This window comes from Asterias amurensis, chromosome 5, assembly GCF_032118995.1.
Source record: "Asterias amurensis chromosome 5, ASM3211899v1".
NCBI lineage: Eukaryota > Metazoa > Echinodermata > Asteroidea > Forcipulatida > Asteriidae > Asterias > Asterias amurensis.
In genome coordinates, this window is record NC_092652.1 from 5,853,681 (window position 1) to 5,866,846 (window position 13,166).

Here is a 13,166-nt window from a genome sequence, read left to right on the forward strand (position 1 = left end):
ATTAAACTTTAGTTTGAATATAGGATTACTTAAAAACTTGTAAAATTGAAGAATGAAACCAATCTGCATTTCCGAAGTTATTCAATCTCTTCTAAGTTCTAGTTATCCAAATAATGTCATCAATTATCCACAATGGCGCGTAGTCGCAGCACAGCATGCAGTACCGCGGTCATGGAGGGGAGCGTGCGGTGCAGTTTCCAAGTCAAAGTCATTCAAATACTATTTTGTGTTTTAATATTTCATTCCATCATTCACAATTCATGCAAATAGATAAGGAAGTACACATTTAGTTTTGTGTTAAAACATTGAGAAAGGTTAAAGCCATTATACACTTTCGGTAAACAGTATTGTCCAAGTCCCACACTTCGTGTATCACAACTTATATATAAAATAACAATCCTGTGGAAATTTAGGCTCAATCGGACATCGGAGCCGGGAGAAAATAACGGGAAAACCCACTCCTGTTTTCGCGCGTTTCGCCGTGTCATGACATGTGTTTATAACAAATCCGTAATTCTCGTTAACGAGAGTTTATATTGTTTCACCGTTTTCTCAAAAAGTAAAGCATTTCATGGACTAATATTTCAAGAGAAGTCTTTCACCAATACCTTCTGTAAACCCTGTAAATTATTTGTAAATCTGTGAACTTTTTTTTTTTCTGTACCGAAAGGGTCCAATGGCTTTAAAGTCAATGTCTAAACTAAGTTAAATAAATGCAACCGGTTTAACCTTTTCGTTTTTACTGAAGACGGGAGAAAAACTGGAATGACGAAAACAGTCTTGACATAAAAGTGGAAGCCCATAAACACAAAAATGAAGGAATTAAGAGGGAAGTGCAGAAGAGTTACTTTAGAGAGAAAGAAGGGAGCAGTAATAATACTTTGAACAGTTAAATAAGTTTGAAAAAAAAATACCTTGATCACCGACGATTCTTAAGCCTTTCAATCGCTCTCCAAGCGATGAGTCTTTACTTCTTCTTCCTCCATGCTTCTTTAGTGCTCCATCTTCGGCTGGTGGGTGTGGACGAACGTTACACGCAGGTTGAAATCTACCCGCCGCCGCAGTGTCTACCAAACTTCCAAGCTACATGGTCGATGTGTGCAAGGATGTGCGTGACCCTAGCTTTATGATCTGACAACAGACGGAGTGTATTATTATAGAAGAAGGGGGAGAAGAGCCTGGTGGTATGCTGGGTTGACATCAAACACCCATGACAAAAAAGTGTCTTTCTTGCCAAAAACAAGACATCTCTCAAAGTTCACTAAAAGTGTCAGCTCTTCGGAAGAAATCCAAACAAGCACTTCTTGAAATAACTGGTTTTAACCCATCAACTTTATTCCCCCGGTTCTCCTGTTGACGCTAAGATAATGTTCATGGTGCACTACCAGCAGTGGTGTGGGAGTGAAGTTAGCCCCGTCTGCACGTCTGCAACACACATTAGTAAATAACCAATATTTGACCTCCAAGAAGGAGCGGCAGAGCGCGGGAATATATATTTTGTTCTCCTTCGATGCGTGGGGGGTCGAGATACGAGACGTTCCTGCGTGTACTCCGATCGGATTTCACTTCAACGCCGTTTCGTTTTACTTGTGCAAGTGGTCTCGGGTTAAACTACCTTGGCAACCAAGTTTTGGAGCTGCGTCGTATGTCCATTGCTCTATGGTATGTTTAACCACGAATGCAGGCACCCGATTCCAAAACTAGTCTTGGTTCCAGGACCTTCGCGTGGATTATTTACCAGGCTAGCTTTGCGTAAGTCTACTCCGATTCGCCACCATGAGCAGCGCATCGTATCTCCTGCTAGCTTTGCGGTTGCGTAAAAGTATACTCTGGGTTCGATTTGCAGCTTCAGACAGTCGTCATCCGAAATGAACTCAAAAAGTAAAGTGCGCCCTCTGTTGGATTTTCACGTTACGATACGTTACGTTACGTTACGTTACGTGCGTTACGTTACGAGTATGATATAGTGACGTCTCGGACCAAGACTACTTCGAAACACTATAGTTATGGACAGAGCGGTTTGCTATCACATACTTTTAACGACTTCTCCACAATTCTATGAATTCGACCGTTGTCAAAAAAGAAAGATCAATTATTTTTGCGAAAGTTGGGCCCACGCAATCATTTTTGATCTTCCACTGGTGAATAGGTACTCCATGGAGAAGGTCCTGTATGGTATGATTTTTCTTGAATGCATTGCTCTATATGCCCATAGACAATCATTTTTCTATTGTAAGCCTATAATTTCTATTTATATGCAAACATATTAAATTGGTTCCAACTGAACATTTCTCTTATTACTATAGTCTCAATCATCAAAAGAAATAGTTCCTTGCTGGAACTCTCTCAAACTTAGAAACAGCTTTGGAAACAAAATAAAACATCAGCACAGACAATCATCATCATCTTTGCTTTGGGTCATATAACGCGAGCGACAAATTGCACAATATCCAAAGTAATAACTTTTTTTGTTTTACTGCTATAGTAACACAACTATTCCATGCACTAGGCCTATATACTTGAAACAGGATTTTATTAGAATTTTTTTCACGAGGTGTGTTATTCGAAAACAAAAACCAACGATTTACAAAGTGTCCCCTTTACACTTACCAAAAAAGGTGGGAGGCAAATAAATCCGGTGGTGAAACCATTGAGCAAGGACAGCTGTGGCGAACTAGACTAAAACAGATTATTCAGGTTGAGATTTATTGAGTGGGATTAAAATATTGCGGCTGGCGCCTTCTTGACGAGTGGAAGAAAGAAATGGACCTAAACTTCATATAATGTTCCCATAAAGGTATCAATTGCTGGTTGTGCATATTTTCTAATAATTGCATTTACGGCCTTTTAGTGACGTGAGGCAACCCACAACACTGAAAGAAACACCGCTGATGTGACTCGGATAAAAAAGAGGTTATTCAACCAACAGAGGGCGCACCACATCACTTATAAGCTCAAATTGTGCCAGTGATACGGATGTTATTTTAGCAAACTTTTAGTAAACTCGATTTAATTGAATATTAGTCACTATGGCCCAATTTCACAAAGCCATTAAGCACAACAACTTGCTTAGCACAGAATAGTATTGATAGCAGAAACACCAGCCCCCAAAAATTACACCAAGTTTGCAACGTTTCGGCCGGTGCCCCGACTCATTTTTGCTCAGCAAAGTTAGGCGGAATTCTTTGCTTAATAGCTTTGTTATTGGGCACAGGATGTCAAAAAGAGTGACTTTGATCGTCCACCGTTACAACTTACCGGATCGCAAGGCAAATATTGTGACACTGACCTTTACAAATAGTAATGGAAATTATAATAATGTTGGCAATTAGCCAACAAGTTTCATCAGAATCGAGTTAACCAATTAATCGATGCAGGACTAAACACCGGAACCTCATCCCCCTCCCGCTTCGTGGCAACACTGACTACCGTACACCTAATAGTGCAGCAACGTCATGACTTCAATAATTATGACCAGCGCCCTCTTGCAACACTTTTTATTTTGTTGCTGTCGAAAAGATTTCCAGAACTCGAGAGCTTTAATTTGCCAATTCCTCGCTTTCGGTGCAGTTGATAAGCCGAACCTATTCCAACATGGACAGGACCAAGAAAGCAATGGGACGATGGAAGGAGGGTGTAAGGGGTAAGTCAAAATGTGAATAAAACCAAAACTGTTATAGCCTGATTATAGATTGCTGGATTTATGGGTTTGCTGAGTTGTACGTGAACTTGACGTAGATAAGAAAGTTAAGACTGAAGTAGCTGTGTTAATAAGTTACCTACATGTCATAACTTTTCGCATGTATACAAACCAAACAGTTAGCTGTAGCTCTGTGTCTATGTTTAATAACCATTTTCTTCATACAGCTATTTTGGACTCACAGTGTAAAAATTTTGACGATCGTTTTAATTTGTATGATAATGGCTGTTAATAAGAATAATGGTGATGTAAACTTTTATAAGAAAAAAAACCCATAGCTGTCTGCCTCTGCTGTATAACTTACCAATATCCTACGTAGTCAGCTAGTTTGAACTCACAATGTGAGATTCTGACTTTTGTTTTAATTTGTTTAATATGGCTCTGTAAGATAATGGTGCTGTAAAGTTTTTTGTAATAAGAAAACATCGGTATCGAGTTAGCCTGGTACCTTTTCTAGGTCCGTAACTGTGTCATTAGGGAACATGGTGGTGATATTGACTCATACCTAAGATCCTGAATATAATATGAGGTCATGGCAGCAGACAAGAACTCTATACATTTTGTTGTCTCAATTGTGAGCATCAAATGCACCACCAGTTTCGGGAAGAGTACATTAGTTTCCAGCCTCTAGTTTTCAATCGGCACAAAGTGTAACCATTGTGTGAGCCTGTCATTTCACTGTCATTAAGGAACGCGATGGTGACATTGATTCATAGACCCTGAATAATGAGGTCATGACAGCAGTCATGATCTCTTCATGTTTTGGTTGCATAGAGGTATGGCATCAATAGATAATACACCATTGGCTTTAGGAAGTAAAGGGGGTTTGAACTATTTAGACAGTGGACACTATTGGTAATAATTTTTTGTCAAAGACCAGTATTCTCATTTGCGTATCTCAACATATGCATAAAATAACAAACCTGTGAAAATTTGAGCTTGATTGGTCGTCGGAGTTGCGAGATAACTATGAAAGAAAAAAAAACACCCTTGTCAAACGAAGTTGTGTGCTTTCAGATGCATGATTTCGAGACCTCAAATTCTAAACTTGAGGTCTGGAAATCAAATTCGTGGAAAATTACTTCTTTTTCGTAAATTACTTCTAAACCGTAAACTACGTCGCTTCAGAGGGAGCCGTTTCTCACAATGTTTTATACCATCAACCTCTCCCCATTACTCGAATACCAAGTAAGGTTTTATACTGATAATTATTTTGAGTAATTACCAATAGTGTTCACTGCCTTTAATAAGCACACCATGTAACCATGAGACTATCATAATACTATCATGAGGGAATAAGATGGTGACGTTGACTCATACCCATTCGATAAGAACTGGTTATTTTGTGGGATTCTCAAATCGTTTTCTTTGACAGACTTGCAGACATAGATATCATTTATCTTGAGAATTGGTGTATGAACTTATATTCAGCGAGCTTTCGGTTTGTAATTTATCACATTTACCTCGATGGTATAAACGCGGCAACTCGTTTACAAATTAAAGCACGCGGCCAACATTTGGCAAAATTGACAGAAACCCCCAAAAGTACAGCTTTGTGTTACATGAATTGACAAGCCCGATTTGAAAGTTTTAAACCCCATGTCAATCAGTGAAGAAGGTGAAAACAGAGAAAGAAGTAAGACAAATAAAACAAAAATAGAAAATACACAAAAACTTATCAAAGTTTACAAGAATAATATTCAAACATTAGGTTTTGAACTCAAGAACAACAATAATGAGTATAGGCCTACTCATTTCCCAAAAGAAATGATAGCATATCAAGCATTTTTTTGTTTTACACAGTAAACAATTGATACCATTAATTTCACCAATGTTGTGCATGTCCGTTGCGGATCAACGGGTCGGCCCCCTTGGATGCCTTTAAGGCATTTGGAAGCCCACAATTTCGTGACAAGGGTGTTTTTTTCCCTCATTATTTCACCCGTGCAACTTCGACGACCTTGTGTAAACAAAATCACAGATTTGTTACTTATGCATATTTTGGGACACACCAAGTGAGAACACTGGTCTTTGACAGTATTACCAAGCGTGTCTCTAGCGCCTTTTAAACTCCAACATAATTGCCAAGAGGACCAAGTTGCCAAAAAGTGTAGAAAAAAAAACACCGCTAAGGGTTTTTGTTCAACTCTCATAACGCGTTGTTTGCCTCGCTTCATCGTAGGCTTTCTGCCTAACTAAATTTCATTAAAAAAATGAGAGTGATTGCTTTCAAACGCAATAAGAGATATACATTTTACCAGATTCACCACAAATAAAGAAGTAAGTTTGACTTATGAAGATGTAGAAGAAGCCAAAGGGTCCTAAGGACCACACCCTTTTATATCATGTCAGGATACAGATCTTAGGAACCCATGGTTGGTCATCGACAGAATGGTGTACAAAATAATGAGACATTTCCGCCCTCTAGTGACACTCGAACGTGATTGACTTGAACCACGCCTACCCTAGACTGGTCCACTGTCTTTGTAGGATAAGGGCATGTGTTGGCTTTATATGTAGACATGTGCGTCGAGTTTAAAGGCAGTGGACACTATTGGTAATTTCTCAAAATAATTATTAGCATAAAACCTTTCTTGGTGACGAGTAATGGGGAGAGGTTTATAGTATAAAACATTGTGAGAAACGGCTCCCTCTGAAGTGCCATAGTTTTCAAGAAAGAAGTAATTTTCCACGAATTTGATTTCGAGACCTCAGATTTAGAACTTGAGGTCCCGAAATCAACCATCTAAACGCACACACCTGCGTGTGACAAGGGTGTTTTTTTCTTTCATTCGTATCTCGCAAGTTGGATGACCGATTGAGCTCAAATTTTCACAGGTTTGTTATTTTATGTATATGTTGAGATACACCAACTATGAAGGCTAGTCTTTGACAATTACCAATAGTGTCCACTACCTTTAATATGGCGCTACTGCAAAACTCCCTTGATCATACTCCCTGCATGCACAGTTTCAAATCCTCTAATTTTTATTTGCCGTTGAATTTTTTAGGCTATGCCCCATCGAGAAAACAAAAAAACATTGCTAAAATAAGTTACACCCCCATCATGGAGTAGGGACCAACGCACAAACGTGTGAGCGAAACAGGATCTCAACAAAACCAGGGGCCATCGAAAGAATTATTTCCTCAATCACTCAAACCCGCAAGGCCAACACTTCGTGTATCACAACTTATAATATATAAAATAACAAACATGTGAAAATTTAGGCTCAATCGATCATCGGAGTCGGGAGAAAATAACGGGAAAACCCACCCTTCTCTCCGCACGTTTCGCCGTGTCATGACATGTGTTTAAAATAAATCCGTAATTCTCGATATCGAGAATTGATAATTGTTTTAATTGTTTTCTCAAAAAGTAAAGCATTTCATGGAATGATATTTCAAGAGAAGTCTTTCACCATAACCTTTTGTATACCCTGTTAGTTATTTGTAAATCTGTAAACTTTTATTTTTTTTCTGTTCCGAAAGTGTTCAATGGCTTAAACAAAAAATAGAAAATAAATGAATAAATGAATAAATGAATAAATAAATAAACAAAACCATAACAATAGTTATAACACAAACAATCAAGAGGCGTAGCTCGTCGGCCACTACTCATGTTGCACACTTAAGTTTTAGCCATGCACACAGAACCATAATTAGACCATCAAACAATCTGTCAGTGCAAATTGTTTTTTATCGCATAAATAATTAAATTAGATATTCACATGAGATTTAGTGAGCTAATTGAAGTGTTGTTGACTCTGCGCCGCCATTTGTAATTTGGCCATCCTTTCCTTTCAACTCTCAAGGGAGTGTGACTGCAACCTCGTCCCCATGGTTTACTTTACTATCAACCATGTTTAGAATAGTAAACCCTGGGAGGGAAACTCATTACTTGGACCCGGTACCCTGATTGGACAACGACTTTACAATTATTAGAATATGTTCCATATTCATAGGTACAGCCAGCCCCCAGCAACCAACAATTTGCGTACGTATCCAACAATTTTGGATATGCAAATGATCCAATACCAGGGTGAGAGAACGGTCAACCTTGTGACCGCTCGACACACCCTGAGAACGAGGTTGGTGTGACTGGGAAACATTCAATTTACCCACGTAATGAGTTATCTTTACACTGTCTTATTGTTTGAGTCTTTTATAATCTATAGTGATGAAGTGCACCCGGTCATCTGGTAATTGTTGGAAAGGAAATTTCATTATCTTCAGTTTTTGTCCATGCCACCTAAGTCCGTGCATGAGTAGGTTTTAAGACAATGGACACTATTGGTTATTGTCAGAGACCAGTTTTCTCACTTGGGGTATCTCAGCATATGCATAAAATAACAAACCTGTAAAAATTTGAGTTCAATAGGTCGTCAAAGTTGCGAGATAATAATGAAAGAAAAAAACCTTGTCACACGAAGTTTAGTGCATTTAGATGGTTGATTTCGAGACCTCAAAATTCTAAATCTTAGGTCTCGAAATCAAATTCGTGGAAAATTACTTCTTTCTCGAAAACTATGTCACTTCAAAGGGAGCCGTTTCTCACAATGTTTTATACCATCAACCTCTCCCCATTACTCTTTTTTTTTGAGTAATTACCAATAGTGTCCACAGCTTTTGACTGGTTATTTCTGCTTAGCAGCAATATTTTCTGCTTAAACAGCTCTATGAAATTGAGCCCTGATCTCTAGTGACATATTTGGCTTGAATCCAACTGTCGTTTTCAAGACAACCTTGGCTTGCCCAGAATCACCCTCGTTTTGCATCCCACTCAAAACCCCTCCACACCACAAGAACGATGACTGTGCAGGAAACTGAATGGGTACCACTTTCCCGCGGAAACCCCGTTGTCTGAAGCGATAAGTGAAGTGGGCTTGTATGGGAACTAGAGTATACGGCAGCACCCCCCCCCCCCCCCCCAACCCTAAAAACGGGGAAAGGACCGAAGACCTTGATCAGACTATACTAGTCGATAGATGTTGTTTAAAGTTTTTGGCCTTAATAACACCAAGGTAATGGATTCTTACAAGTTAAAGGGAAGGTATAACGTTTGGTGGTCACTCTTGGAAAAACAGGTAAGAGGCATGTACAGCAGCAGTCGATAGTATAAAGAATTTTTGGAAAAGATTCCACTTCGAATTAAAGTGGCAAAGACCCTCTATATTTATGGCCCCAAATTTGAATCTGAGACAGATTGTATTTTTCCTATATGAGGGTTATATTATTATTACCTGCGTGAACATAATACTCGTACCCGATTTTCGGCGATATCACGATATGAAATGCAATTTTTTACATTTATAATTTGATTTAAACAATTGAACGATTCCACAAAATATGTATACTGTGCCTTTAAAGGGTGTGTGTAACTTTTGTAGGAACAAAAACACAATGTCCACAGATTTACACTAAACTTAAACAGTTTGAAGATAACGATAGTAGAAAGCTTCCCTGAAAATGTTACGTGCTGAGGTGCTGTAGTTTTGGGGTATAAAATGAGTAAACCAATGTCATGAAAATAATGTTCGTCTCATGAGACGAAAATCATTTCAAGCATTTACAAACGTATTTTCATTACATTGTTTTACTCATTTCTCAAAAACTACAGCACCTCAGTAAGAAATATTTGAAGTGAAGCTTTCAACTATCATTATCTTCAAACCCTGTAAGTTTAATGTAAATCTATGGACATTTTGAAAAAGCACCCAAATCCTTTTTACATCTTATAGATAAGTATTTCTTCTAGAAAAATATGACACAGTTGCACTTTTCTGAAACTATCATGGGGGCATATTATGTGACACATTAAGTCAATAGTCTTGCGGCACTTTGTCAGTGATAGTGTGTAAACTTCTGACAGTGTTTTAGACATGTCTTTTTAAGCATACAGCGAACAGTCACCTTATGTTATGGTTAAATGACTGTAGACAATGATGCATACTATTATATCCTAGCAATTTCTTTAGATTTCTTCAAGAAAAACATGTCAGGATTGCACTTTTGAACTTAACAACTGAAACTATTATGGGGCATTAGTCAAGTTATTGTCAAGTCTTGTGGCACTTTGTCAAATACTGAGTACATCTCCTGACAGTGTTTAGACATGTCTTTTTAAGCATGCAGCAAACAGTAACCTTAAGTTATGGACATACATGTATCTGCAGACAATGATGCATACTAGTATATCCTATAACAATACACATACAAAGACTTTGAAAGTTCACTACGCAGCTTTCAAATTGAAGTCTGACAAACTGTCACTTATAATTTCCGACATGCAGTTGATGTCGGGGGTGTACAGGCAGCCACTGTGCTGATACGGGAAACAAAATGGCGTTGGGAGAAGGAGGGCACTTCCGGGTGATTTTTTTTTAAGATGAAGATATTTTGGATGGGAAACAGGAACTTAGTTGTTTGATCAGGGAGTAGTTTAGAATCTTAGATAACGTCTTGACTCGTTCTCATTATTTCCCACTACTGTCGATGCATCATGGTCTTGTGGAATGTTTTAAAGGGGCTACATTCTTGATTGTCAAAAGCAACATGGCGTACCTTATACAAACTGTTCTCTGAACACGGTTTTCATAATACAAGCTGTGCTCTAAACATGGGCAAAGTGTCATTCAATGAAACATACATACGTGCTTCTAACCCATTTCATGACGACAACAAACTAACCTCGTGCCCAGAGTTGTATGATATCGCCGCGCCAACCCCTTCGCTCGTCCCCCAGCGCTGGGATGGGCAAACGTATCATGCACTGTCATTGGTTGAATAATGCGCAGTCCCATCATGCATCACACTCAAACTGCACCATATTTCTATGCACTGTACTCATGACGTACTTCCTGAACAAGAATCTGTTCAAGTGATTAGACTGGCCGCTGGGGCCGAGCGAAGCCAACCCCCAGAATGCCTTTTGCTCGATCTTTATTTACGATCATTTATCAATACGGCACGCGGACGCCTGCATTTTTCTTCTGTATATCTAAATTGCCACTGTGGTAATGGTATCCCATTGGGAATTTGGTCTTATAAATCGATTCAAAAAAAGGGAATCTTTAAAAACAAAAAAATTGACATTATTTGAAAATGGAAATTCTATGTTACAGGGAAAAACAATGCGCGACGCCCTTGGCTTGAACCAGGCTTTACACGCGCCTATCCTGTCCACCATTTTGGGAGTTGTTATTATTATTATTATTATTATTATTTATTTGGTAATTCACATAAGATACAAAATTACAAAAAATTATACGAAAAGGGTCTTTAAAACATTCATTATAATTATAGATATAAATACATCTGGATTGGAAAACAGTAAAAAGGGGGATACATCAAGATATATAAAAAGAAGGGCAGGCAGTAAAAGAGAAGACAAAGTACTACACTACTGAGGACAACAGAAATACATCAACAATCCAGGTTTGCCAGGACTGACAAAAGTGCATGCACTGTCACCAAGAGGTGTGTCAGTCCAAAATGGAAACTTGTCCAAATCGGCGATGCAATAAAAAATAAAATAAAAAAATACAAACTGTTGGAATTGACCCCTGTCCACAATCTCCAAATGACCTCATTGCTTACAAAACCACCTCGTAGTTAACATAATTAACCGAACGCTATCTTAATTTGAACCGAAGTAATGTCTTTCTGAGAGAGTTCTTTGAATTACTCACTCACTGTACCGGGGAAGGGTGGGTCGGTTTAGCTATATCCCTGAAGATCACGACAGGAGGGGGGGGGGGGGGGGCAGGGGGGCAAACCTGCTGACTTGACCTTGCAGTAAGGACAGGCGCAGCACTATGACAAGTTAGGAAATTGACTTGGGTTTGAGAGTGGATTACCTGCAATACAGACGAGAGATTTGGGAAAGTTGTTGTGAGAATACATCATTGTTTTTACGGAAAGAGTAAGTACGTGCCTTATCTTCTTTTTTTTTTAAATAATAATTATAACAATACTTAGTTTTATCCCACCATTATGGGCGTACCAACGCGCTCAGTATTTTGTCCTACACGGTATGTGGAGCTACGTTTTGAAGTAGGAGCAAAACATAGGACCATGGTTTACAAGGTGCTAAGGCGTACAGAGAATAAAAATTAACACGGGAGGGTGTTAAAATAACACCAATGTATAGGCCGTTGTTGTGGTGTAAATTGTGATTCTTTTGTTGATATTTTTTATATGATAGCACACATGGAGTCAATTTAAAGGAACACGTTGCCTTGGATCGGTCGAGTTGGTCGTTGAAAAGTGTTTGAAACCGTTTGTTATGAAATACATACATGGTTACACTTTTCAACGACCAACTCGCCCGATCCAAGGCAACGTGTCCCTTTAACACCTCATTTTAGAAGTACAGTTGCCCAAGCAAAGTTGATAATTATTTGTTGTCCACCACCGTGATGGTCAAGTAGTACTTGGTTTTAAGTATTAACAACCCCCCAGTGCTCGATACGAAGTAAGTTTTTTTAGTGTTAATTAATTTCTGGAGTCATAACCATAAGTATACACTCCCTTCAAAATGACCATCGTATATTAACATATATTTTTTGGGAAAACTGCTCCACCCACACGATATTTTGAAGCAACGATCGAGCATTTCGCCAGCAACAAATCTTTCAACGTACTGCCCGACATAAACGTATGGTTGTACCTGACAGAACTATAGGCCATAACTATCCCCTTTTTTTACCATTCAATACTTATTGGCACAGATACATTCCATTTTATAGAAGAAGTTGACAGATTGAAACCGTTCATAAAGCATTCACGTGCCATTGCTTGCACCATACCACACAGGTGACCGTTTTATCGGGAATTATCATGCAGTTTGGAGTGTGAGTTTTGAGTTCTTTTCTTTTCTTTCTTTTTCTTGCATTTATTAAATATTTGAAAAGTTTTTAAATTGCCATACATCAAAAGAAATAAACTGTCAAAAATTTTTAGGAATAATAGAGATTTTATTATAAAATCACAAATTGGAACATTATTAAAGTGGAGAATGTTCATTAATTTGGTGAATTATTTTCGGGAGTAATTAGATATCAGAAAAGGAAAATGTAATATCAATCAACCCCCGCAAAAAAATATATGAAAAAAAATGATTTAAAATGAAAAATAAACAACTAAACATAAACCTGAGCATATGAGCAAAACATGGAAACATCAAACTGCTGAGATTAGGTAGTTTTGTTTGGAAGACAAGCGAGCAAGTCGTATACGTTTGGCGTCAGTGACGCACTGTTAAATTATTTCCTTCCCGCGTAAAGTAAGGTATGTTGGGCCCAAGGTTCCCACAAAATGTTCTAAATGCGCAATTTTGCACAGTGTACCCCTAGTCATCGAGGGCTCAAACGGATACGGATAGTGGGTGGAACATTCTTTTGGGTTTTCTTTTCCGAGTAGCGTATTTTCCATTAAAGTATACCCTACGTTGCAGTTTTCTTTCTCA

The 13,166-nt window shown here is 38.4% G+C and overlaps 1 protein-coding gene across 2 annotated transcripts in view; it reads left to right on the top strand.

Moving 5' to 3' along the window:
* The first annotated feature begins 3,549 nt into the window (after positions 1–3,549).
* Positions 3,550–13,166, top strand: part of LOC139937247 (aminopeptidase N-like) — a 77,851-nt gene continuing 68,234 nt past the window's right edge. Inside the window, exon 1 of one of the 2 annotated variants that reach the window (XM_071932338.1) lies at positions 3,550–3,643. In XM_071932338.1, the coding sequence (XP_071788439.1) occupies positions 3,595–3,643 (49 nt within the window). In that variant the 5' untranslated portion in view covers positions 3,550–3,594. Of the gene's footprint in view, positions 3,644–11,606; positions 11,626–13,166 lie in introns of those variants that run through there. The other variant, XM_071932341.1, reaches the window with a different exon arrangement.